The sequence below is a fragment of the Daphnia magna genome, linkage group LG9 (genome assembly GCF_020631705.1).
Source record: "Daphnia magna isolate NIES linkage group LG9, ASM2063170v1.1, whole genome shotgun sequence".
In the NCBI taxonomy this organism is placed as follows: Eukaryota; Metazoa; Arthropoda; class Branchiopoda; order Diplostraca; family Daphniidae; genus Daphnia; species Daphnia magna.
Genome location: NC_059190.1, coordinates 560,233 through 587,526, shown reverse-complemented (window position 1 = coordinate 587,526; position 27,294 = coordinate 560,233). Strand labels below are relative to the sequence as shown.

Here is a 27,294-nt window from a genome sequence, read left to right as displayed (position 1 = left end):
CCTGCTTTGTTTTTAGTTATTCATTAATTCAAACAAATCGTGATCTGATTGTCCTTATCAGCCAGTAGGTCCCATTTCCTTTTCAAGGGATTTGTTTGTTTTTATGCATAACTGTCTCTTCAAACAAGAAAAGACGGCTTCATTTCGTCCACGCACGCGCTTTATCTTGTTTAAAGATGATTTTTATTCGAGTCTCCGTCATCGTTCTTCACAATTTTGTTTGTTTTTTTATTCAAAAGGGTCTCTCATTATCTTTCGTCTCGTATTTTTCTCTTTTCCAAGGAATGAATTCATGACCCAACTATTTGACTAGTACTCGCCCACAATCGACTATAAAAGAATGTTTTAGTTTTCCCCGAATAATTTGATATCGACTTTCGTCTGCGTAGCTGCCGTTTTCCTTTTTTTTTCCCACTCTTTCTTCAGAACCTGTTTGCGCAATCAGGATTCTTAACGGCAAAAAACAAAAGCACGACGTTTTTTTTAATTTTTTATTATTATTTTTCTGTTGTTTTTGTGGTTTGTACAAGAAATGACCGCGTGCGCAAAGCAAGTTGGACGGGATTTTCGCTTCTAACGAGTGCCAAGTATCGCAGCGACACGAGCCGTTTCCAAGTCTAGGTCACCGTCGTAGACATCTAGATAAATTTATTTCGTATTCTGGCGGTTTGATAGCGAATGTGCCGTTGTCTCTTTCGTAACATTACCTTATTTTGCGAAAAACAAACAAAAAACAAACAAAAACAGATAGAAAAGTGGGCCAGTCAAAAGCAAACAAGAGTTAACTATAGAAAATGTGGCGTTTTATTTTTTATTACTCACATTTTTTGTAGTTAGTGATAGTGTGCAAGTCAACTATTTCGGTCAGAGAAAGTTGCGCGTTCCGTTGAAAATTCCGTGTATTTATTTATTATATATATATTTTTTTTACTTTGAAGCATATGACTTTTTAAAACGTGACCTTAAAAACCCATTCGGTCGGCGGTAGCGGCAGTCATTGCCACATTCCTGTGTGCAGCACAAATCCAATAAATACTGGTTGAATGTGATTTAATGTTCTCCAATTCCACCCCCCTCTATTTGATCGCAATCGAGGAATGTTGTAGACACGAATTTTATTGAACGTACCGTTGGCTTTCCGCGTAACTGAATCGATTCATTGTTTTCTTTTTCTTTTTACACGTAACAAACTGTTGATTTAAAGAAATTCCGTTAATTTTTTTATTATTATTATTTTTTATATATATAATTTGAATTTGTGTTTGGAGGCGTTAAACATACCGTAATTGTCCAATCAGCAACGTACTTGATTCGTGCCTCACTTTCCCGTTTGGCGTAGGCTTGTTGTTCAATCAGTCTTTATTTTTATGTTAGCGGTTTTGAAAAAATCCTTTGATTTGCCCAGCCCCCCCCCCCCTTCCCTCTTACCGCTGAAGGGGCTAGTGGTTGTTGTTGGGCGAGACGGACGATTTGTTGATGGCTTTTAGTCGCGCCATTTTGCCTTTGGCGTAACCCAACCAGCGATTTCTACCCGTTTTTTTTTGTTCTTGTTTCTTAAATTCTAGACCACGTCGTAATAATAACAGTTGCAAACAAAATGTCGGTAATTTCCGCCGTTTGCAAATACGCTTGCGTGGGCTGTTGCTCAAGTTAAAAAGAAACTTTGTCATGTAGAGTGAAGACGACCGTTACCCGAAACACAAATACAGGTGTCACAATTTACAATGTAGTTGAACGTTTCTGTTTTTGCTCTGTTGGCTGTTGTGTATCTTAAACGGGAGATTACTCACGCACCACCCGCCTAGTGGAGCAAAACGTTTTTCTTTTCTTTTTTTTTCCTGCCCGTTTTGGATTTTTTGGGTGTGTGAATAAAGTCGTAAGATTGCGTGGCCGATATAAAGTTAAGGGTGGAAGGAACATTTAAATGATATGTATATTACGTTTTAAATGGACCTAAATTGTGAAAGCCATTGCACGCACGCACGTAAAAAAAAAGAAAGAGGAACGCGGCGATAAATGAAACGATGAAGAAAAAGGTACGCACTTCTTTTTACGACAGGTTGCGAGTAGATCTTTTAGTCGACTTCCTTTGGCGAGAAAAGCCTCTTTGAAAATTGCTTTCCCATCTCTCCATCAACTTTGCGCGCTTTGCTGAATACAAATTTTTCAGTTTAACAACACGGAGAAGAAAAAAAAGAAAGAAAGAAAGGAAGAAGGAAGAAAGGGTTACTCACCTCGCCAATCGGCTAGACCGTCCTTATTGCTATCCAAATGTCTTCCTTCTAACTTGGGTGGTTCTTGGGTTGTAGGCAAATTTCTCAATTCCACTATCGCGGACTTGATCGGCTCGTTAGTCGTTTGGGCGTTATCCGCATGTTGATGGGCGCATTTGAATTCTTTCAATTTCGTCTCAAGTGTTTGACTTTTGATGTCGATTAGAGATTCGAGATGTTGTTTCACTTCCCGGACGTCGGCAATGGCCCGCCGAGTTTCAGTACTGCGCAACTGGATAACTTCTTCGAGGCGGTTCAATCTCAATTTCAAATCTCCCGCCAACATTTCAGCCATTTTCTGCATTTCGTTCATTTTCTTTGAGATCTTTATAGATCAACGAACGTGGCAGGTGCTTATTACTTTGACTGAGGTTCAATTTGAAATAATGTCTAAAGCGTTTAACAAACCGTTGCTTCGAGACGAATCATTTTCTCCAAGGTCTCTGCGCTGGAATCCACTTTGACGTTGACGATCGAATTGAAATGATTTTGCCCATGGGCTGGCGGAGTGTCGGGCCTTTTCCAAGGTTCTTGGCGTTCAAACTTTGAGGAGAATCTGCGCACAACAAGAGAATGCACGGGATGCCTCTTATGTGTGCGTTCATGAAAACTAAAAAAAAAACAAAAAACAAAATCGGTTTAAGAATACTGGTGTTGTAAAGGCGTGCTGGTATGGAACTCTTGAGCAGAAGGACGGCCAGTGTTTAGCCATAGCGACGACAGAGTAGTAGTAGTAGTAGCAGCAGCAGGTGAAGTAGTAGTTTGACTTGAGTTGAAGGTCTCGCTCGTAGCGTTATGGAATGGAAATCCCCAAAGCTATTATAATATGGAAACAAGTCCGAAAGGGCGCATATTAGTTCCATACATTTTTACGTTTTATTTTCATTTTTTTCTTGTTCACTTTTTGAGGTGTTTTGTTCAACAGCAAAGATGAATAATTGCTGCTGTCAAACACTGCCGTGCCTGTTGGGAAAAAATATTTTTAAGGACAAAGTGTTTATTTGCATGTTTTTTTTTGTCTTTTTTTGTCTTCACGTTACTGGAAATTTCTGGATATTTCGTCGTATTCCGATAGTCCGGTTTGGTTCTGTTCAATTTGTTTCCGTATTTCTGTGTGGAAATTTCGATGGTGTGTAACGAAAGCGGCAATGACGCGGTCGCCTCATGGCGATTTCTGGTTGAATTTGAAAAAAGTAACGTCCCCGCAACAGTAGAGGACCTTTGTGGAAGCCAAGGCTTCGTCGAAGAATTTCCTGATCACGAAATTTGTTTCAGCAAAAATATTCATGCGATTCTCATAATCGTTGCTTTTAATTTTACCTTTATGCAAACTACTCCGACTGCCAGCAACTCTGGTTGTCGAGGCAGTTTTCGTGAACGAGCTCGTTTGATTGTAGACTGATTGAGGAATCGATGTAGAAACTGGCGTCCGTGTCGTGGAACCATTAAATCCGATCGTAGAGTTCCTGTTTTCTAACTCTGCAAGACCCACAAAAATCTCTCCTTAAATTTCTTTTATTCCCCCCCCCCCCACCACAAATGGACTGACTTTCACTGATTGATTCACCTTGATATCCTAGAGTTATGCTCCTCGTTGTGTCTGTGTTGACGTTCGCAATCGCAGGTGTAACGCTAGCAGTACTAGATGATTCGTTCGTGTCACGATTGAGCGTGTTGTTTTTGTAGTACATCATCTCTCCCGTTGCACTTTGTCTGTCAGTTCCTAAAAGGCAAAAACAAAAAAAAAACCAAAAAAATCTGTATTTTATCGAGTATTTCTGTAAATGGAATTTGTTTAGAACGTTGAAAAGAAAAGCCTTAAAGCGATTGCAATCTTACCATCCGTTTCGTTTGCATTCCAACGTTCTGTAGCGAAGTCGCGGTAAATCGCTAAAGGGGTGTGGTTGAAATTGCCGATGAAATCGCTATCATTGCGTCCATCTGTGATTTATTATTTCAACATTTTTTTTTAATATTTTTTTACAATGCCATAAAATAGAAATAAGCACGATTGCCATTGCGGATATTTTTGCTGATATTCTTGTAGAGCGCTCTGAATAAAATTAACTCGACCACCGAGAAGAATAGTCGATCGTAACATTTCGAATTTTTATGGTTGACATTTGAGTTTTCAAGGACTTGTTATTGCCGAGGACGAGCCGTCTATTTCGGAGATAAGAATTTATAATTGTAGTGAAAAGATCCGTAACATTGGCAATGAAAAAAAAGAGAAAAAGCTTTCGTAAAATGAGTTGAATAATCAAGGAAAGTTATTCGACTAGTGTGCAATTTAATCGGGATATTTTTAAACTTTTAATGGCGCTCGGAGAAATGCTGTCGGCAAAATTATCGGAATGCAATCTCATCTTCCCTGCATAGTGCGATTTGACGAGAGGTTGCCTTTTCGTTTAATGACTTGTTAAAGTGATTAGATGCAGTGCAAACTATTCAGGCCAATTTAACCGACACGCCGTGTTATCGAAATCATTTCTTTAACGAACCCGAGGAATCGAGTCAATGGGAACACACAAAGAATGCTCTGTAAAACGAAAGGAATAACTGTGAAGAGGTCCCGTTTTTTACGAACTCGTAAAAGCTGTAACCTCTTAGTTTTCTTTTGTTTCATTTTCCTGTTTTTTTTTTTTTTTTACTATGTCGTAAAGAGAAGAGAGGAATTAAATCTATGCATACTAAACGATAAAAGAAGTGCAGTTTCTTTTCTTTTTTTTTTACCAATTGAGCAGACAGCCAATGCGATCGTGAGAGAGAGAACGTAAAGACGAGGCTGAAAGGTTAGATTGATCCAACGGAGTTTCATCCTATTCGACGCCGACGCTGTAAACAAAATTAATTATTTTTATTTAATTCACAATTTAAAGAAAACTTTGAAATGGAAAAGTTGAATTAAAAAAAAAAAAATGGTTGTGACGCAAGGGCGTGGTAAGAAGTTTGAGGATTCGTTTGCTTTTTGTGAAACTGATCGTTTCGCTCGTTCCCACCTTCTTGGTGATCCCTGCTGTTCGAACGTGTTGTTGCCTTTATGTAAATTTTCCCAATCATGACGTTTGCAATATTCACAGGATTCGATTTGATAAACGAACTCTTTTCACTGCCTACACAATGTGGATATGCTTTAAACACACGCCACAGTCCGAATGTCAATTGTGAGAACAGATGAAAACAAGTCGATCTATTCTAGATTTTTCAGTTCTTATTCAAATAGAACAAAAAAGGAAGGCTCTGTTTTCTTTTGTCTACCACAAAGGCCATGCAGACTATTTCGGGATTTTTTGAATAGTTTTAATGAATTCCGAGACAGAAAGAGAGCTGATGCATGTCGTGCCAAGTGCTATCTGTAATGGCCTGACTTTGGAAGCAGCCAGTAGCGTGACTATGCTTGAAAATTTACTGACTGTCATCGCAATTCGTTCAATCACTCGTCATCAGTCGAACTACAGAAATAGCTACTTTTCTAAGTCTGTCCGATTGGTTTGGTTTGGTTTGCAAGGGAAAGGACGTGGGAAATTAACTACACAGACTTACCTGCGTTTCGTGTTCGCTTGTTGAGAGTAATCTGCTGCGCAGGCACACCTGAAACCTTGAACTTTCGATTAAAAATGGCTAAAGGCACGCCATATCATCTCATCCTTACACTCTTCCCGCCTTTCCCTGCCTTTTCCATCGGGACAATTCAGGTGGATAAGAGAGTCCTCTAGTTGCGTTCGACTTTATCGTAACATCTGATCCACCTGATTTTTCGCCACTAGAGGTTTAAAAAAATATATATATAATCTTTTGATTCAAATCCAATTGCTTCGCCATCCATTCGGTCGGTTTCCTTTCTCTTTTTGTGTGTGCGACAGATGGGCATGTTGATAACTGTGTGAATTCCATTTTGATTTACGACAGCGCCAATGTCACGCCATAGAGAAGAAATGGAGACACGTGTATCGGACTTTGTTTGATGATCAGGGCCAGATGTTTTCAAGTCTGCCTAATTCAATTTTCGCGCAGAGCTACGATAATTATCAGTGATGTCGAATCGATTTATTCCGCACTTTTTCTTTTTCCTCTTCTCTTACCGCATGTTTATTTCTGGGAATCCGCTTCAAGCCGGATAATTCATACACTCGATGGCGTCATCGTTTCAAAGATGCGCGTTCAGGGGCGACATCCTATACTAATAATGTATTACCTGTCAGCAGCCAAGTTTTTTTTTACATTTTATTTATTTTTTTGTACCTTTGCCGTTGGGCTGTGTTGTGTGTGTCGTGAAGAGTGGATTCGGTTTCTCATTTTCTTCAACTCTTTTTTTTTTTTTTCATTTCTCGTTTCACGAAAAATACGCCAACTGCGTCATTCAATGCGGGTTTTTTGTTCGTTGTAATTTACTGCGCGTTGGCTAATGCCAGAAAAATTCAGTCAATTGAAAAGGGGGGGGGGAAAGAGTTAAATACGATAATGAATTGCGCGTTTTCTTAGGAAATCGTGTTCCAACCTTTTCTAATGCAATCTCCGACTAAGAGTTCCAAGATAAAAAGCACAGCAATTTCAAACTTCTCGTTACATCTAAAGTTGTACCGGTTAAAACGTTTCGACATGGGTTCTTTTCAAAAATAAAGCTTTAATTTTTTTATTTTCTTTGCGGTTTCGTCGAATACGTTTTCAAGTCGAGAGGATGACTTTTTGTCGCAAATTAAAAACAAAACAAAACAAACACGCCAAACTGCGAGAAAGCGGAAGAAAAGAGGATTTGAACGTCGGGAGGGTTGCAGCTGCATATGAATACCTATAGGCGTGTAGGCGTTTGGGAAGAATGCAACCTTGGTTTCATCCGTAATTTTTGCAGTCGAAGGGAGTAGTTGTCATGCAAATTTGGCTTCGTGTCTTGCCAAGAATTTTTTTTTTTTTTTTTTTTTTGGGAGAAGAAAAACGTTTATTTCAGGCTATGACTTGGGTCGGGTGTTAGATAGCATTTTCAAATGCGACGTGACTCCTCGGAACGTTTTTTTTTTTTTTTTTTTAAATTCCGTACCGGATTTCTTTGCAAAAGAAAAATGAATAATTTATTAAAATAATGCGGAATTAACAAATAGGAGGGTTCGGTATTTTTGGCTCCTCTGTCAGCGGCATCTGATGTCGTTTGCGGTAGAGGTCACTGTTTTTTTTTTTTCCTGAGCGAGACGGTGTAAAAAGAAAGAGAATAATCTTTTGTTTTTTTTTTTAAATCTTCCTGTCTGCAAATATCACGTTGGTACAAAGTCAAGGACGGCTTTAGAAATAATTTGAATTTTGATGTAAGTGACTGGAAGTTCAAGATGGGCGGTAACATTTCTCAATCAATCTACATTAATATGGGTAGTGCTTTTGGAAGCACTCTAGATGGCGATCTACTTGAAATATTTTCTGACTTACATATGTTGTTTTTTTTTTCAAACTTCAATGTCAGTAAAATGGATTACCATACAGCCTCTGAGCTGTTCTTTTAAAGTAACCTTTTATTCTTTCATTTACGTTTTCACTGGGCTCTATCGTAGAGGTTACCTGACTGGCCGCTAGATGGCACCATGTTATGGGAACTTGAATTGGAGGTTTAAAAAATAATAATAATAACCAACCATTTTTTGATGTTTTGATTTATTTTAGACAGGAATTGTCGTTGTTCCAACGCGCTGTTTTAGCCGCTGTTTATGAGTTTAATCTCATCTCTCTTGATTTCACACATTAAGTTGTATAATGGCGTCATGTCGCCATACTAAGCTGCACAAGATCCTCTTGACGTCATTCCCGCTATATTTTACTTGTGATTCTCGTGACCTTATTTTTTTTGTTGTCGCCGTTGTCGTAGGATTTGAAAGCTCCGCGTTAATCCAATCCGGTTGAACGAGGCATTTCTGCATAACATCCACCTCCTAAGGTTTCCTCCATCCATTTTGTTTTGTTTTCTTTTTTTCGAACCAATCAAACCTGGGCAAAACATTTGGTATCCTGACACAACTATTGTTGTTTGATGCCTGACATTGACGTGGATTTAAGGTCACATTAAATCGCTTACTTGTTTCCCCTTGATCCCCGAATATGCCTAAAAACATCAACCATAATTTCAAAGAAATTTGTTTACTAATTAATCTGTGCCTTATTTTTGCTGCTGCGTCGGTAAGGCATCATCGGCTTACCGTAAGAACATTAAAAAAAAAGTACCGGTAGTTAAAACAAAAACAAAAGATGGAAGAGTGCGACGTTCTTTATTCATGAAATTTCCTATGGCTCTCTTACTTCCATCATCCCATTTCTCCGTCTCCTTCTACTCGACCTTTCATGCCGTGGATTTACATGCATGCAATCTATATTGATACGCCTTAATTATAAAAAGGAGTTGGGCTGGCTGTATGTTGCTTAAGAGAATCCTTAAGTGTAACGGTGTATACATAGGGATCGGCAACCATGTTTTCACGTCGTGAATATTACATCCTACTAGAAATAGATGGTGTGGACACGCTAGACGGGAAAAAAGAGAGAAAGATAGGGTTCCGAGATGCTAGGGTTTGTCGTCTCTGGGATTCTTTCCGTCTGTTTTCTACGTATCGCATACAAGACTGATGACTCGGCGTTGCAGTGCCCGTTGGGATGCATCTGTGTCAGCTTCGCAACGGGTTGACATGAGTAACGTACTCCACTTCCAACTCACGGCCCCGCAGCAGATGCGTACCCCAACGCCGATGCTTCTTAATCAGAGGGACCTCTGCGAGTTCAGTAGAGCTGAAAGTTAGGCGACCGAATCAACAAGGAATTTTCTTTTTTTTTGTTTTTGTTTGTGTTTGTGTGCTTTGTTATGTTTTGCTTGGAGGAAAATAGCCGGTCCAGCAGACCAGCTCATTTCGATGAGGTTGTTGGGCACTTTGTCGTTGATTGGCTTGTTACGAAGGGAAACCTTGTGGCTGTGGAAACTTTGAATAGGGAAGTTTGAGAATGAAATATATGAATGCAATTCGGCTTATCAATGAGAAAAGCCGGATGTTTAATATCAGGAAGGAGAGGATCTAATTTTTTTTTTTTACGATTGTTCGTGGGATTTTGTCTGCTGTATCCGTTGCTTGTATATATTTTTTAAAAAGTTGACTAATCCGTTTGGGAAAGTAGAGGGGAGATTTCGATCAATTCCATTCCCCACCTTTTTTTTGCGTCGTTTTTTTCTTTTGTCAAACATTTTTCTTTTCCCATTTTTCGTCACTTGTTACGACTTCCTCTTTTGCCACTTTTTCTTTGTAGTATTAAACATCCTATTGTGTTCGCCATCTTTGTACGGTTCCGACAAGAGACGGCCTGTTTAAAACCATTAGCTGCACTGGCACCGTTGGCCGTCCTCTTGCTTCCATCTCTCCTTGTTCGTCTCTCTCTCCCCTATTTCCATTTTTATTTTGTTAACGAGTTTAGCGTTTTTTTTCTTTCTTTCCTACCCCGTACAGAAAGAGCCTCTTTATTGTAGAAATGACGTCTCTCCAAAGCCGATTATTTCATAAGAAACGAGTAACATGCAAAAGGGATGACTTTTGCGTACATACAGTCGATTACGACACATACGGGGGGACGAAGCAGAAAAAGTATGTCCAATAGATTAGTTTATTTTTTTATTTTTTTTTAAGTAAAAGAAAAAGAAGCCTTTTCTTTTTTTTTTTTACTTTTTCTTTCTGGAGAGAGAGAGAGGGAGGGAGGGAAAAAAAATCATTATTTATAGTTTCGTCAATAATTGTAATATCCTTTCCTGTCCCACGCTTCGTGAGTCAAGAAAGATGTGCGAATCACGATTTATTTGTAACCATGACACGGCTTTTTTTTTGGGGGGTAAGAGGATGGAAAGCAATAAAAAAGAAACGGGGATTACTTTTGTTGTTTTTTTTGTTTTCTTTTTACTTTTACTTTTACCCATCCCTCGTCGTTCTATCCAATATAAATAAGATAGGAGGAGGGTAGTTGGGGGATCTTCGGGGATCAAGTCGTCGATGGTATGCGCTCTGCATACTTGATTTATAATGTTCGCCAGTCAAAATAGACGCTCCGTTTTTCCCTACCCAAATTGAAAATGGTTCCCTTTTTTTTTTGTTATTATTTGGGTGGGGCGCTCCCGGTTTTACGAAACTGATTGCAGAAATGGGTAGAGGCCTCATTGACGTCACTCGAATGAAGATCGTTCTTCTTATTTATATTCGCCAACGAGATTGAATCGACGAGCTGCGTGCAGGGGAAGACTAGCGCTGCTGGAACACGCACTTTGGCTTTTATCGGCCCCAGATCTGCAATGGCGAGCTCCGCCTAAATCGAATCACGCTGATTGTCTGTGTGTGCGTGTCGGATGATGGTGTGGCCATCGCACGATGATGCGCCATTCACTTTTCAACAGCAAGAGAGGCGCGAAAAAGAATAAAACGGTAGTTGATTTCTTTGTTCGTTTTCAATAGTCGATTACCGTAGGATCTTACGCATTTTTTAAAGAGCCCTTCGATTTTTTTTTTGAACCGTTTTTGGTGTCAAGTAGGTAGGCGGGAATGTGTTCCAGCCTTTTTTTATTTTTTTGTTCCCATTCCATCATTTACTGCCATTAAGTACGTAACCATTTGGGTCGTCTATTCTTATGCGTTTGGAATTCCTCATGTTTGAATCATTTTTTTCCGTGTACGGTTCTCTTGTTACCTTTTCAATGCGGAAGGCGTGAAAATGGAACACATTTCTTTTCCCTCCCCCTCTTCACAATTCACACCTCGTTCTCCATTTCTCCTCGTATCGATTGTAATAACTTGGGGGGGAAAAAAAGGAAAAATTTGTATGCCACCGTTTTGCTGACAGCCCATTTTAGCCGAAATTCTTTCGCACATTCTCGTTTCAAACCAGTTTGACTATTGTCCATTTTTTTATTTTTAAATTTAATGCTTCTAACTATAGCAGAGGTGTCCCATGCTTTGAAAAAAAAATGTTGGAGATGTGCGATACGCAGCCCATCCGTCTCTCTTTTGTCAACGTTTTTACCTTACAACTAACAAAAATTGGAATGAATGAACGAAAAAGGGGGGGCCTCCTGTCGTCATGCTGACCACATTTTTTTTTGTCCTCATAGCCGGGCCCACAAACCTTTCTTTTTTTCTGGAACGCGTTTTCGTCGTAGAAAAAATGGAATCGAATAGAAATAGAATTGAATAGTTTGGGAAAGAGGAGGCGGAGCAGCGGTGGCATGTAGACATGCCCTTTTTTCGTCTTATGTTCTCATTGTCGCTGCACGAGATGTGCGATGATAATAAATCGAGCGAAAGTTTTGACCTTTTCACGGGTCCTTCCTCGCAGAATGCGGAGAGTCTTTAAGCCCAACTTGAAGTGTCTAAGAAACTGAAATTGAATTTTCTTTTCTTTTCTTTCATCTGAACGTTACACTCCAATTTGCGCCGGCGGAATCCACTCGAAGTGAAGGGGGAGAATTGGCCTAAATGTCTTCTTTTGATCCCTTTTTAATTGTTGCAGCTGCTCATTCGCTCTGCATTAATCTCTTTTCGTACTTTAAAAGGCTTTTAATTTTTTTCTTGTTGACGATGCCACTCAGTGACTAGAATAGATGGCATGGACGTTTGATATCAAGATGCTCTATTGTCTCTTACTTTTTTAAAAAGGGCTCAAATGATTTTTTTTTTTTAACGGTGGAGATGCATAATCGTATGCGGCAGTTGGAGGAACGATAAGTAAGGATGACATTTATTTATAAATTTTTTTATTTTATTTTTTTTAAACTTTCCCCTCGTCTTATAGACTTATCCGGCGCTCTCTGTCGTAGATCTGTCCCTGTTTTGCATATATGCAGAACAGTTTAGGACATTAGTAGTTGAACCCAGGTGTCATCGCCCTCTTTACATGTTGAATAAATAAGCAGATATTACAAGGAAAAACGTTACGTTGTCTCGATTTACTTGCACCGTACGTGGCCGTTTTCTTTTCACGCACTTGGCATTCAATTGATAAAAAAAGGACCATTTTTTTTCCCTCCATTTTTCTGGGTGGCCTTTTACGTGACGCCATTCTTTTTGTGTGTGTGTGTGGGAATTTATCGATCTTTTCACACACACACACACGCAAAAAAAAAAAAGGACTAGGCCAAATGTGGTGATTCTTTAGAAGGGAGGATGGAACATAACCCTCTTGTTTGTACTTGGTTCCTGTTCGACATCTCTAGTCTGAACATTTCCGCCTCTGCAGTACATTTCTATTTCTATTTCTTTTATGTAAAAAAAAAAAAAAAATCTTTTATTTCCGTTTTTTTTTTTTTTTTTGGGGGGAGCTGTCGCGAACTTCTGGTATTCCTGGTAAGAGGTCGTATTTCTTCATTTGAAGGAGGGGGGGGGGAGTGTTTTTTCGACGTGAGCCGGATGAGTTTTATTTATTATTATTTTTTTAAATCCTTAACAGTGGACATTCGATCCTGGTTGCTTTTGCTTTGACATCATATTCTTCCACGTCAACGGCGATAAACACAACGTGAACATGCGAACGTTACGTGTTTGTTTCCAATAAGGCATTGAAAAAAAAAAATAATAAGTTCGCTGAAATGCGTTGCATCGTAACGCGTCATTAAGAAGCGCTTGAAATTTCGGATATGCAAGACGATCGAACGGCAATTTTAATGTTGTTGGATCATAAATTGTTGCACGCGCATAACATTAGTTCGTTCGACGTCGCCAGTTGCACAAATTTGAAAATCCACACGCCCACCGCGTTGTTTACGAGCCCACGCCATCAAGAGAACGTCGTTTATTAAGGCAGACTCGCAGGACGTGGAAAACGGACGACGCTCAGCCGCGTCACATTTCCCCATCCCTGGTGGCTTGTGAATAAACGACGATGCTCTCCATAGCAGTTGAATAAGATGTAATGACGTCGTCGTGCCTAACTGATTTCAAGCTACCCGATTTTGCTTGTGTTTAGCATTACAGCGTAACGATGTTGTTCGTATTCAATTTCGTTCTTCAGTCAATCCAGGGTCTAAATCCCGAAAGATCGCGATGATCACGAAAAGAAAACGTCCGGAAGTGGCAAGTTAATGGGAAACCTCTACACACGTTTCAAACATTTTCGTGACAGGCTGGGATATTATTATGCGTTACGTGCGGACGGTGCAATGACACGAACGAAATGCATTAGATTAACTGATTCTTCTTCCTCTCCTTCTTTTAGTGTACCGTGTCACGAGGATTGTGTGTCTTTTCTTTACATACAACTGATAAGCGCGTGGCTGCATCTAAAAAAATGCGGCACATAACGAGATAACACATAAGTGGAGTTTGGCAACGGCCATTATTCGCCTCCCCCTACCGCTCTCCTTTTTTTTTTACGGCCCGTGCGTGATTGTTGGCGTGAAATCTATTACACACACACACACGCGTGCGTACGCAAACTTGTCTTGTGGTTCCGTTTTGTTGGCCTATATATTATCCGGCCATTTTCTTTTCTTTTTTCGAGTTTTTATAAACGTCGTCGACGAATGACTCTGTGAGATAGACACACCCAAGTTTGGGAAACAGAGTCAGGCGTCCTCTTCCGAGGCGCTTGTGTAGTTTGCAGTTTCCGGTTCTACTGGTCCGTGTCTTGCGTAGATAAGCACATTAGCTCATTGCTGGCGTGTTTGAATTGAAATGTGGAAAGCGGGAAAGAAATTCGGAGACGGTTGTAGAAGAAAGAGGAAGAAAAAAAACCGTTGGAATTGGAACGGACTCGTAAAATAAACCAAAATTATGTCAGCAAGTCGAAATCCAGGCGTTTCAAAATATCCTCCCCCCAACGCAAACGAATGGGGGGGTTATTATCAGCCGGGGAAGGGAAAAAAAAAGGTGTTGCAAAGATTTAATTTTGATTGTAAAAAACAAAACGAAGAAGAAAAAATCAAATTTAATCAGTCGAGGGTGGGTTTGTATGAGGAGTAAAATTTCAGTGCACCCTCGTCATATAAAATCAACAGGGGGGGTTCTGCTACGTATGCATTGGTGAATTGACTTTCCGAGTTTGGTTTTTTTTTTTTATAGCCAACCCCCTCCAATTTTTCCTTGAGAGATATTTTTTTTAAAACTAGTAATAACATAAAAGAGAATCAAACAGAAAAGGCGGCATCTCTCTGTAAGGACTATAACGAAAGTGGGGGAGGGTAAACAAGAAAAAGCAAAGTGTCATCCTCGGCCGATTTTCCTCTTCAAGAGGCCATTCATTCACCAGATGTAAAAAAAAAATAAATGAATAAGCGCTCGCTTAAAACTGATTGTATATCTTTTTATTTTCTAAAAATTTCCCACTTTGAGGTTAGAGAGAGAGAGAAAAAAAATCAAATGAGTTCTAACAAAATGCGGGGGGAAAGGGCGGCGAAGTCTTTCAGCGGACGAAAATCGTTTTCTGCGACTCATCATTTTGTTGGCTCCCTCTTTATGAGGTAACTTTTATCTAAAGGTGGTTAAACAGCAGCTGGTTTGAATTTTTTTTTTTGAAATTTAACTTGGGAAATCCTCTACTTACCTGGTGTGTTCGTAATTTCAATGAAATTAACAGACATTTTGAATTTTCGAATTGAAATCAGCCAAACGTTGGAGTTCATCAAATGATGAATGGACAAATTTGGCCGTTTGATGATCGCGTGTGGGAAAATGGAAGTTCACTGGACATTGATGTCATCTCTTTTCTTCTTTTCACGCTACATGGACTAACAAAGGTATAACGGTGGGGTCGGTATATCGCTATAGATACGGCACCGTCACGCTTGTTAATGATTACCGTGTTTGGATGGGCAAAAGCGGACGCAACTGCACATCCAACAGCAAGCAAAACCAATTGAATATTTCATGTTGAAACCTATTCTCTTTTTGTTTTGTTTTTTTGTCGTCCACCTGAAACCTGCGAACGGTGTACATGTCACTACGTGTTGTCTATGCGCCCATGTGGACGCGGCGCGCACACACACACGTCACTCTCGGAAATCCTAATCAGACGCTCGTGAAATATGAATTTTTCTTGATAGCAACAGAGAAGATGTGTGCGTTTCTGACCAAACTATAAGGATTACACGAATCCTCGACATGTTTTTATTCCCTTTTTTATTTTGGCTGCGTGTACCAGGGTCACGCTAGGCTGACACTGTTTTTGCACAGTTCGCGTGAGTCGTTCCATTTATTTTCCTCTGCAACCCCCTCCACACACACACACACACACAAATGGAGTAATAAGTGTGTAAGTGCGTCGGTTGAACAGGGTGGGGCCAAGGGTGCAGGATGATGGAAAGACGGGGGGACGTGTAATCCCAACGCGAGAACACACTAACGTGGAAACTGTTTGAAAACAACATTTTCCAACGTGCACAATAGCTGCCGTTTTGCATAAAGGAAACAAAGAGATATGACCGCTTTTCTCACTTCTTTTTTTTTTTTCAATTTGATGAAAAATTTTGTTTATCTTTTTTCCTTGTTCGGTCATTTCCGTTTAACGATCGTTCTTTTTTTTTCCCTACTTTAAAGAAAGAAATGCGCTTTTATAGCATTATCCATCATTCTGCTGTGCACATTTATTCTTGTTGGTGTGCGGCTGCATCGTAGTGGCCAAAGTTCAAGGCGGATAATGTTGTGCGCTTGTTTTGGGGCGATGCTAATGACGCACACGTTTCCATCGGCTAACAGTTTTAGCCATAACTTTTGTATCGCACCGTGTAGCTCAATCGGAAACTATGCCAGAACAACTTGGTCTGCGCATCCCTCCTCCTCGTGTGTCGGCGGTAAAACCAAAGTTTTCCTCTACTCCCAATTCATCATTGGAAATCGAGTGAAAGTATGCCCTTCCCCCCTTTTTTTGTTGTTGAAAAATATTCTCGTTTTGTTTAGTTTATCGTTTGCAGTTGGGAACCGTCCACTGGACAGCTCCGCTTTTTAAATATTAAACTCACGATCGTCCTACATTATATGCTGAATGCATAATGTAGTGGTCGGATGAGTCGTAAATCTGCGAGTAAACAACTTGCATTCGATATGGCATTCGATAGGGAAGCATAAAGTTGACGTGCAAATGTAAAATATTTAGGGCCAATGCCGGACTATAGTTCTACAGCATTCATCCCTGCATGTATCCCATCATCGTGTGTCCCTATACGATATTAGTTCCAAATTTAGGCGTAGCGCGCGTGATGGTCTAATAGATTTCCTTTGATTCGCAACTCTACGAATGTATTATATAGTCCGCACAACATTTAATATACGAGTAGCTTTGGCTGAGCTGCAAAAGACGTTGGCTTCCGTCATGTGAGAGGTTAGACACAGTAATGGTCAGACGTGCGCATCATCTGCGCTCTTAGAAATAACAAAGACAACACGTGTCAGATGGAAACGCTGGCCAGCAGCACGCGCCTTCCGTTTTTTCTTTTTTTTTTTAAGAAGCTTCAAATTAATTTTTCGGGGGGTTTTCTGTTTTGGGCTCTTCTGATTGGCTTCTGCTGCCGTTTTCTTTTAATGAAGTGAGTGACATGAACAAGAGACTTCCTATTCGCTTTTGTTCCACTTTCCTTAGCTGCCTCCATTTTGTTTTTTTTTCGTTGACCATCTGCTTCGAAAAGGCACCACCTTGGCACTCGCCCGTCTCCTTGATGAGCAATCGAGTCAACCTCTTCCCCCTTCCCCCCTTTTTTTTTGTTTTAAGGAAATAGGAGCAGCAATAAACCAATCGATTTTTATTAGTTACAACCCATTGATTGACAAAGTAGAGACAAATGATGGGGAATTTCCCAGTTAAGGGTATCTCAATAAAAAGTTTTTTTGGAAAACAAAAGAACACGAGCCCGCATTTTGAATGGACTTTAGAGACAACAACAAAAAGAAAAAAAGGACTTGATTAAGAAGAGGAACGGCCGTCAGCAGGTTCTCCGCGTATTGTTCCTTATACGGAGTCGGTGTTGAAGAAAAGGAGCCGAACAGCAGCAGCTGCTTCTGCTTGTCTTCCATTTTCTCTCTACACACACACTCTCGAATTTCCGTCTTTTCTTTTAAATAAACGATAACATCGTCAGCTGTGTGACGGTCTCGTTTTTCTCTTTCTCCGGGCCGATCCACTTCGTTTAAAAAAATCCAAAAAATCAAATGGAGTCAACTTGCGTTAAATAGTGTCTCTTCTTTTCCAGCTATCGATCGTTTGCTTTGATTGAATTTCATCTCTGAAACAGCGGCCATTTTTGTATTTATCGCGCCAAATTTGATTTGTGGATTGGATCATTTCATTTTATTCTATAGTCATACGAGACTTTTCATGATCGCTTGGGTGGGATGACCAAACCGGAAAGGCCGCAGATGTTCTTTATTTCTCTGTCAGTTGACTTGTGTGCTGTTGCGCGTCAGAAAGTGAGCGCGCCCTATGGACGTGCCATCTCGTCTCATCACGCACCGGCGCGTGCCGTTTGCTCGTCCGTCTGCCCGCTTCTCGATTTCCTTTCCATCATCAGTTACGCTGGTGGTGAGAAACTCTTTCGTATTTTTTTGAATCCCCTCCGCAATCGACGGTAATCTAACCGAGTCCATCATGAGTCATCAGATCCACCCACTTTGAACACGAAACCTATTCCAATGGGTTCAAATGGTTAAACGGGGTCGTGCTCTCCCCCTATTTTTTAGGGGGGGCTTTACATCTACCTAAAGTCATGAAGCCGGGTGGTGGGGTTTCTTACTGAACAGCTGACCGTGTCCATTAGATTATAGATTGGCGTGACACTTGAATTATTATTTTTTTAACTTACACGTCGCCTCTTTGTGGCTTTTGTTTTCTCTTATTCCAGTTTTCTTTGCCCTTTTTCTTGCTACATTTGCCTTACATCCCTGAACCGTATGTTTGGTTTTTTTTTTAACTTGTTCATCCGCCCATCAACCAGGACTCATCCGATACTTCCGGAACGCGCCGTGTCAGATCCCCCAACCCCCCCCTAAATAAAAAATAAAAATGTAAACCCATCTGGACGTAAGAGAGACACGACTAGGGTGGGGCCGCCAGAGGTTAGCAGGAGCCAAACTCCCCCATCACCTGTTTACACTGTTCTCCTCATGTGTTTGTGGGTTTGTTTGGATGGGGTGGGGGAGGTCGTGAAAGAGCATATCCAAATGTTTGAAAAGTAAAACCGCACGTTTGCGCCATCTCCTTGTTTTTTGGGGGGGGTTGTGGTGCAGGGAAAGCAGAGGGAAATGTGAAAAAAAAGAAAGGGGTGGTCGGTATGTAATTTAGCTTGTTCGTTGGATCAGATTACGCCCCCCTTTTTTTTATTTTTTAAGTCGGCTAATATTCCGTAATTGACTGCGTTGACCAAGTCCTTCCCCCCCCTATCCTCTCGGTCTTACATGTTGAACTGGGCGTATTTAAAAAGTCAGCGCCCGTAATGTATGTATTACTCTAAAGGCAATAAGTCTGAGGATATATAGGATGTGGTCCGCAACTGCTAGTCCGGAACTGGCTGCTAATCCCAGTTCTTCTATATGTACGTATATATCCGGATTAGGTTATAGGAGTTGGGCAAGACTCTATTGCCTTTTGAAAATAAATCCCCCCCAACTATCCCTCTTTTCCAAACAAGAAAATAAGATGGCAACAAACAGAAGCTTAAATATTACCACCGGATAGAAATTTGTATTTTTTTTTTTCCGGGAAATATAAAAGAAAAAAAAGTTAAAAGGATAGCCTAGTCCGGAACTGACTCAACTGCATTTGGTAATCATGTGAGTTGTTAACGCTCAGTTTCACACAGGAACAGCGTCGAAAGCAACTCTATTTCTCGGTATTTTTTTTTTTTTAAATATTTTGTTCAGGTTCTTTCCCCCCCCCCCCCTTTCCTAGCCTAACTTCCTCTCTTCTTCCGGGTATAATTCCAAGTGCCTTTAGCAGTCAATCTCCCTGTCCACCGAGGACTCGGTTCACATGCAATTACGGACGGACATTCGGTCGTGATTCCCTACTACCCTCCATTTTCGTAACGAAGCGCTTTAACATTATTTTTAAATGCCAAGGTTTTGGGGAGCCAACGTTGTCTTGTAGATGCTGCCCGTATTACGCAGTGGGCTCTTATAGATGCGGCGCAATTTGTCGTGTACAGATGTTGCCCGAAATTCAATGTTGAACATAATTGATGATGCCCTTGTTTCAAATTCTATTTTATTTATTTATTTATTTTTTTAAATATATTAATAGACCACAAACATGGCAAATACGTTGCTGTTTTTGGTCTCTCCCCCCCCCCCCTGCAGTTTGAGATGTAACGGTTGACGAATGATGATGATCGTAATTATTTATTTTGATTGTCTCTCGTTTTTGTATATGCGCTCCTCTTCCCCTTTATGTGTTTTTATTGTATGCGTTGGGATCACGACGACCACATTGTGCGCGTTTGTTGCGGCCATTATTCACGGCCAGCTAAAAATATCTGGCCGTCCATTATTTTTTGTTTTGTTTTGTTCTCCTCTCTGCTGATCGATTTATTCACATGAATCAAAAGCGGAAGTGTCACTCGATCCGTTGTGGACCGCCAGCTGCGTCCTTTAAGCTATTCACGAGGTGACGTCATCAAATCCCGGAGTGAGGCTTTCTCCCCTTCAACAATCCAGAACAAAATTATTTCTTTTATTTCATCTTTTACGCGTGATGACGGTCGCTTCATTTAATATGGATACATATTTTAAAAAACCATCGGATCGATAAAACAAACGACGCAAATAGTGCGGGTTTTGTACTGTAGTCATTCAAATCGTATCGCCCGCACTTTTAACTGTCGAAAATGAGCGTGTACCAGCCACACCCGCATCTTTGAACGGTGAGGTAGACACGGCGAGCAATCGGGACACGAAGACTATAACGTGCGCGTGTGTGGCACTGAAAAGAAAATTGAAAAACCTCGTCCCTTTGCAGTTTTTAAAAGAGATTTTAGTTTAGTTTTTTCGTTTGATTGGCTGCTGGACGGCAGCTGGCGTTCCAAACACCTGACGGCCTCCAACACGGTTGGCCCATCTCGTCGATCGCTTGTGTGTCCAACGGCTGCTGTTGTTATTTAAAGTCTGTCGATTTCCTAACCGCTGATAAAGAAAACGACCTTTGCCCGACTTATCGCTCATATGGCGTGTCCAGGAAGACGAGGACAACCGGTTTTTGTTTCTACATCACAAGCACCTGGCGCTCTCTCTTGTCCCAGGGCCCCCTTTCGACTTTTGGCCACCACCTGAGCAGTTTCTGTTGTGCCCGTGCCCCGTCTCAAACAAAATAGCAATCTGTCACAATGCAAACGAATTTACGAGCTGAACCTGAGACTAGCGAAATATGTACGCGTTGAAATGTGTGCAGGATGTCCTGTTTTCCCATTTTCCTAAACTCTGCTTTATTCATTTTGAATACAAGCGGCACCAAAATGAATAGATTATTCGCCGCAGATATGACATTGTTTCGGATATTGGGCTCTTCCCCGTTTTATGCGACGATAAAACATTGGATATATAAAAAACAAACCGTTTAAATAACTTTGCAGTTTAGAAGGACGCAATCAGATGAATTGCTGGAACAATGGTCGATAAAGAAACGCGCAAAGCATTTTTGGTTGAGAGGCGTTTTATTTCGGCCTTGGGTTTCCGTTTCACTGCGTTACGTGCGACACGCTTTGTTGCGTCGCTCGTCTTGGGTGTTTCCTTGTTTGTTATAGGTGGCGATGTCATTTCCTTCGCGAGTCGATGTTACACAAAAGGATCGGCTCTCCCTTGTTTCTATTTACTGTCAACAATTTCTCGCAATTTTGCGGGGGGACCCAGAAGAGAGAAAACAAACTGAATGAGGTTCCACAACTGGATCAACAACAATTGCCCACTAAGATGTACGCACATCGTGTGTGTGTGCGAGTTATTAAATAGTTTAACGTTATTGATCTGCTTTTCACGAGCCAAGTCTGCGTCAGCAAAATCGCGTCCCTCCTTTTGCCATCGCTATGACAAACATTGCGATTTCATGTGTGTGTGTCCGCCAGTCTGCAAAAGCGGAAGCTTTAAAAAGAAAAAGAAAGAGGAAACTCATTCCGCCGTGTCAACTGGTACTGCGGTGCTGCTGCTGTTTGCTTTTGGAATGATGATTAACAAGCGAATTGTTCAGACAAGACGAGACTTGAGTTTAGACAACTCAGTTTGACGTCGTGTATCTCGTCATTAGACCGAGTGTCTTGTCGGCGTGTGCCGATGAAGCGAGTCGAATAGAAAAAACGAGGGCCAAAATGAAAAAGAAAAAAAGGCTGTAAATTTAAATAGGAAGGAGATACTTGTCATTATGCTGCAATATTATATTATTCCTTTTTTTCGGACGCTAATGCGATAGCGATGCCAGTCTGAGGCCAGAGAGTTGAAGAGTTGCAGCTGCCACTGCGTCAGCACTCGAGCGTTTAGTGTCTGCAGACACTCGAGCTTCTTGTTTTGGGTACATCAGTTTATGCAAAACGAATTGCTTTTTTTTTTTTTTTGATTATTATTGTTATTTTTTCGGATGGAAGAGAGTGACACGTTTGTTTGTTTTGTTTTTGTGTCTCTTCTAATAGCACCTGCATAAGGATCGAGTGAATGATGGCTCATTACGTATACACGTGTGTGTATGCAAATTTGTTTGTAGAGAGAAAAAAAAAGGGGGGGGTTACAGTAGATCGTAGCGACGGGCGAAATACTTGACGAAGGATGGGGCGTGACTAAAAGCTGGAACTGATGTCGACGGAAGTCATAACAGCTATGGCGTGTTATTTTTTAAATAATTTTTTTTTGTTTTGTTGAGACTTTGCTAAATGTGTACGGTGTAAAAAGATGGCCCCGCCGTCAGTTTGTTATCTTTTGCGATGTAACGTAACCGAACAAAGGAAAATCATAAAACAAAGAATGAAAGAATCAAAAGAAATTCTTTTATTTCTTTCGATAAAAAGAATTTTATTTCTGTTTCTTTGTAGGAACTTTTCTTTTTTCTGTGTGTGTGTGTCTGTAGATGGTGAAGATTTCATCTGTCCGTTTCTTTTCTTTCCAAAGTTTTGCATCACCTGCCAACTTGGCCAGTCGACTAGCCAAGTCGACTTGTCTCTCAAATAAAAAGGAAAATGGAAATAAAAACGAGTCTTTGTCATTTATGACGGTCTCATATTTTTCTTGGCAGGGCGGCCAAATGAAAGAAAAACATTTGATAGCCCTTCCCCCCACTAGCCGCCCTTCCCTATTTTAGCTAGAAATGGAGTGCGTATCCAAATCTTTATATAATAAAGTCTGATGGGCGTAAAAAGTAAATGAACCGAATATCGGAGTTAGTCGACCATCGCAAAAAGAAAAAAAGAAAAATGAATAATCAAAAAACAAATTTTTCGAACGTCTCTATTCACGTGTCTTTCCCTTTATACATTCAACCTTAGTCTAATTTTTTTTCTTTTGTATATTTCACGATTGAGAAAGAGAAAAAAATGGAGGTAAAGAAGGCGGACAACTCGGGGCATAGGACGTCACTGTACAAAAGTTTTTTTTTTAAATTATTATTCACAAGTTGGTAGGCGGGATGTGTGTGTCTAGTAGAGAGAGTCTCTCTCGAAGCCGTTTCTTGGATTTCGTTCCAGTTCAGTGGCGAAGAATAAGGACACTTTATATCGAAGCATTTCTATTTTGAAATAAAAAAAATGGAAGAGGCGAGTGGGGAGGAGGACGGGTTCATACAACTCCGACAGCAAACGGCTCGAAATCTCAGAATAGAAAAAAATAAGGAAGAATGTGTGTCTTGCCCCGTTTTGAATACAAGAGAAACGAACCACAAATGAACCCCCCGTCCCGAGCCAAAAACTTGGGGCTCAGTTTTATGTGTACGAGCCTTGTATAGATACACACACTCCCCCCTTCTGATATCCCCCCAAAAAAAAGGGGGGAGGGGTAGGCAACACGCAATACCTCTGTACAAATCCTCAATAGTAAATATCCGTTGATCTAACAAAACAGAGCCATAAATATATCGCTTGGACCGCTAGAAGATGACATCACAATAGATAGCACACACACACACACACACAGACACACATAAGAAATAGTTGGAGTGTATATAAAGAGACGAAAGTAACAGTCCTTTTCGCTGCTGCTGTAGGTTGTGGAGGGCTCGTAATTCTATTGTCATCAACCCCAATGAATATGAACGACTCGGGGGCTCTTGTGCAAACTGAATGGGCGGAAACCATTTGGATTGGAAGGCTGGACGTGTTTCCATATCAAAAGGCAAACAAAACCAAAAAAATATCTGTATATATATCGGACATTTATGGATGTCGATATATAGGGCAAGCAATGTCCATTCGATTGTTATTCGGTATGTATAACCAGGCCTCTTTTTCTGCGGGGCGGTCGAGTTGTCCCATTCGCTAGATTGAACTCGTTTTTTTTACATGTCGAGTCTTTCGAAATTTATCTCCTTCCCCCCTTTTTTTCGTGTTAACTCCACTGCCCCCCCTTCTTCTTTCGCATACAATCCATCGGTTTTTGAACACACAATGCATGTAGCGTCGGGGTGGTCCTATATAGGAGAAACCTATATTTGCTCTTGGATTTTTCGTTGCACCATTTATGCAGAATTGCAAAGACTCTGCCATATAGTTGTATCTATAGCCTTATAAGGTATCAACTGGCGTAGATCTGCTTGCTATCGGGAAATAGGCGCATTGTTATGCTCCCCCTCGTGATAGGGATGAAGAAGGCTGTCTGCATCCAGCCCTCCTCACTTTATTGAATATATATTGTGCATACAAATGTCGTTGAAGCATCAATGTATCGATGTCTGTCTGCAGCAGCAGCCGTCCTAGTCCACGTTGGGATATTCTTTTGATGATTGGCTATACATTGAGAAATGTATAGCCACGTTTTTTCTGTGTACTCACCACCAAAATGCGCAGTTGGCCTCTTTTTCTTTTGTCACGTCTTTTTTCCCTCCCCAATTCGTGGGCAAAAAGACATTTGTAAACGTCATCGCCATGTAAACCGACGATGTACTTTGATTTCTTATTATTGACTCGGCGCACAAAAGGGAAAGGTACATACGTGCAGCAGGAATATACACCAACAACAAAACAAGAAAAAAGAGGAACGAAATAAATGGCTAATATAACGTACAGTATTCACATTCGACTTGCGTTTATGAATAGTTCATCACGCCCGGCTGCATCGTGTGCAGATGTGGACAAGAACATCGAACGGATCGTGAGCTGCTGTCTCTCTGAAAGCTCATTGATCCTGGCTCTTGTTGCTCGGCCGTCCATCCGGTGCACACAATAATGTATCATTAAACATACATCGGACCCGCCGTCTGAATATCGAGAAACCTTAACGCAATTCAAAGTTGCCCTGTGCTCCGCCAGTCACGTCATCAATAACAAGCTCGAATGATTCGTTTCCCCCGAAGCCCCAATTGATTTCGTTTTTTTTCGATCAATTGATGGAAAACTATAACGATATAGCCGACTTGCGTGCAAATCGATACGTAAAAAGAGCCGATATTTATTGGCCGTCTGTATCCATCACTGGCCATGCCCGTGATTGGGGCCATCGTCTAGGGGTGCTGCATCGTTATGTAAATGATGGCGTGCTTGTTTGGCGCCCCGTATATTTGGCCGCAATTGCGTGTGCTATAGGGAAAAACGCTGGATCGATGGAGTTGTGTTGTTTTCGCGGGCTAGTGTATCGTAGCGACGGCTCGTGCATCGTCTATAATTCCGGTTTTTGTTGTGTGTTTGATGATCCGTTTTCTTGTATAGCGGGGTGGCTATCAGTGAGGAGAGAGGGGAAGAAAAAAGGCGATAGAGAAATACGCACATGGATAGCGTGTGTGGCTGTGTGCGTCAGGTCGAGGGCTTTCTCAACCGCGCACAGGGCAGATGGTTTCGTTCCGATGGTGTAGACATTGAGCGACGTGTACCATCAGGTCGAGTCAGAACAATAGCGCAGGACGGAATGAAGCCACTACGCCGTGGCCCCCCGGATAACACAAAAATAAAAATAAAGCAAAGGGGGAATCGAAAACCTTCTTTTGAACAAACATGTATATGTAGATAGAGAGAGGAAGATTTAAAAAAAAAAAGGAAGGGTTCTTGTATTATTTGTTTTCATTGTACGATGTCGAAGACACACTGTCAATGGCACAGCTCCACAGGCTGCGACCGATATTTGTACGGAAGTGGAGACACCCTTTCACTGCACACAGTTGCCCTATTATAAACTATGTACTGCTGTGTGTGGAGATCTGCATAGTGGTTTGGAAAGTGCGAGAATGAGATTGACCTTTAAACCCGACGACCCGCTGCAGTTTGGCGAAAAACTGGAGCAAAAGCTTACAGGGGAAAGTATATCGAATTATTTATTTATTTTATTTTTGAAACAGCTGAGAGAAAAAACCCTTTGCCATATTTTTAAAATGATGCCCCCCCCCCCTTCCTCCGAGTGCATTCCCTACGCCAACAGGAGGCGCACAGGTAAATATTGAACATTCTGCAGTCGTTTTGAGGCTTTTCTTTTTTTTTTTTATTTAGGAAGAGGGGGGGGGGGTTCGTGTATGCGCAGCTGGTCGCAGGCAATGCCATCAGCGTGTTGACCTCTCTTATCTGGTGGGCCGTTGTGTCGGCGTGATAACCATTTATCTTCTTCTTTGTTTTTTTCTATTTTTATTTATTCATCACTCGTTAAACTCTGGTTGAATTCCGCTCTTGTCTGCCCCGTTTGCAATGGGAATGTTTAACGTTTGAAAATTGTAACGACATCCGACATCAACGCGGTCGTTAAAAACTCGTCAACTCTTGTGCTGCCAAAGGAAATCACTTTTGCCGGTGCATTTCTCCTTCTGTCGTCAACTTTGGGATTTTTCAACATTATTTTTCGTTTTGATTCGTTAGAAAGCGATCGTTTTTTTTTTATTTTTCTTTTTTCCTTTTTAAACCAGCAGCCTAACTCGCGTATTTGACATTTGACGAACTTAGCCGCACGGCAAGTTACACGCCGAGATTTGTTTCCGGCAAAAAAGTTCATGACACATCTCTCTGCCTGCCAACTGGAGTATAGAGAAGGTTGAACTGTTTGACACAACTTGCCACTTTCCATCATCTCTTGTTCTGCATTATTATTTAAATTTGATTTTTCTTCTTCTTCTTCTTCTTGAGTTATTTAGTCGAGTTTGAATTTGTAAAAAGAACGTCTACAACTCGGGTCCTCAAGGCAGAAAAAACAGATTGCGGTCGTTATAATTATGGCATTACAGACACACTGCGTATAGCGGACAGTGATTAGGACGTGTTGCGGTGCGTTGCGGGTGCACGGTTGGCCGAAAATCCGTGTTGGTGTTTGTTTTTTTTTCTATCTTGAACTGGTTCAATCGTTTTATTTTGTTAGTTTTTTTTAGTGCTCATCTAGGCGATGGCTTTATATGGAAAATGAAAACGAAAACATGAAAATTGATTGTAACTCTGAAGCCGTTGGCTAGGCAGGTGCTTCTCCTTCGAAACTGAAGGTAAAGAAACAGATTCAAAATGTTTTTGTTTTTAGTTCGAAGAAACCGGTTATCAGGCGACATCCACCTGGCGTCCGATAACAAATGCCGAACGGGATAGAACCCCCCCGATAAGAAGAAGCTTTACCATCTAATGTGTTACAGACACATTATGTAGAACGAGGAAGGGGGGGAGAGTTAAAGCAACAAGAAAACGAAAGAGAGGGGTTGCCGTGAAGTGGCTCATCTTCTTCTTTAATTTTAATTTTTTTTTTTCTATCTTTCGAGATACACAACTTGGAAGAGAGAGGGGTTGGCATATAGTGAATCATAATGGCAGAAGGTTTGTTGAGATAGTTGGCTGCTGGCCGGCTTACTACAAGGGGCACCGTAGAGCAGCTGTCACATAGCCGACCCCCTTCTGTTGCCTTTTTTTTTCGTCCTATGCATAACCTGCTGCCACCCGCGCTCTCTTCTTTATTATAATTGGAGGTGA

The 27,294-nt window shown here is 40.9% G+C and overlaps 1 protein-coding gene and 1 long non-coding RNA gene across 4 annotated transcripts; both read right to left on the bottom strand.

Moving 5' to 3' along the window:
• Window positions 1-1,915: 1,915 nt before the first annotated feature.
• Window positions 1,916-5,965, bottom strand: LOC116933267. 3 transcript variants are annotated; one of them, XM_045178915.1, is made up of 11 exons: window positions 5,817-5,965; window positions 5,007-5,108; window positions 4,113-4,214; window positions 3,823-3,996; window positions 3,594-3,752; window positions 3,314-3,526; window positions 3,175-3,236; window positions 2,923-3,089; window positions 2,682-2,829; window positions 2,235-2,598; window positions 1,916-2,151 (listed from the first exon to the last, which is right to left on the bottom strand). In XM_045178915.1, the coding sequence occupies exons 2-11, from the start codon at window positions 5,089-5,091 to the stop codon at window positions 2,051-2,053; spliced, it is 1,575 nt and encodes a 524-aa protein (XP_045034850.1). In that variant the 5' UTR covers window positions 5,092-5,108; window positions 5,817-5,965; the 3' UTR covers window positions 1,916-2,050. The 3 variants fall into 3 exon arrangements, with proteins under 3 accessions (XP_045034850.1, XP_045034848.1, XP_045034849.1); XM_045178913.1 differs by lacking the exon at window positions 5,817-5,965 and adding an exon at window positions 5,273-5,654; XM_045178914.1 differs by lacking the exon at window positions 5,817-5,965 and adding an exon at window positions 5,273-5,627 and having other exon boundaries at window positions 3,841-3,996.
• Window positions 5,966-14,553: 8,588 nt separating this feature from the next.
• On the bottom strand, window positions 14,554-15,664 carry LOC123475878. Its single transcript, XR_006651424.1, has 2 exons — window positions 14,808-15,664; window positions 14,554-14,735 (listed from the first exon to the last, which is right to left on the bottom strand). It is a non-coding gene; the product is annotated as an uncharacterized LOC123475878 (long non-coding RNA).
• Window positions 15,665-27,294: the final 11,630 nt, after the last annotated feature.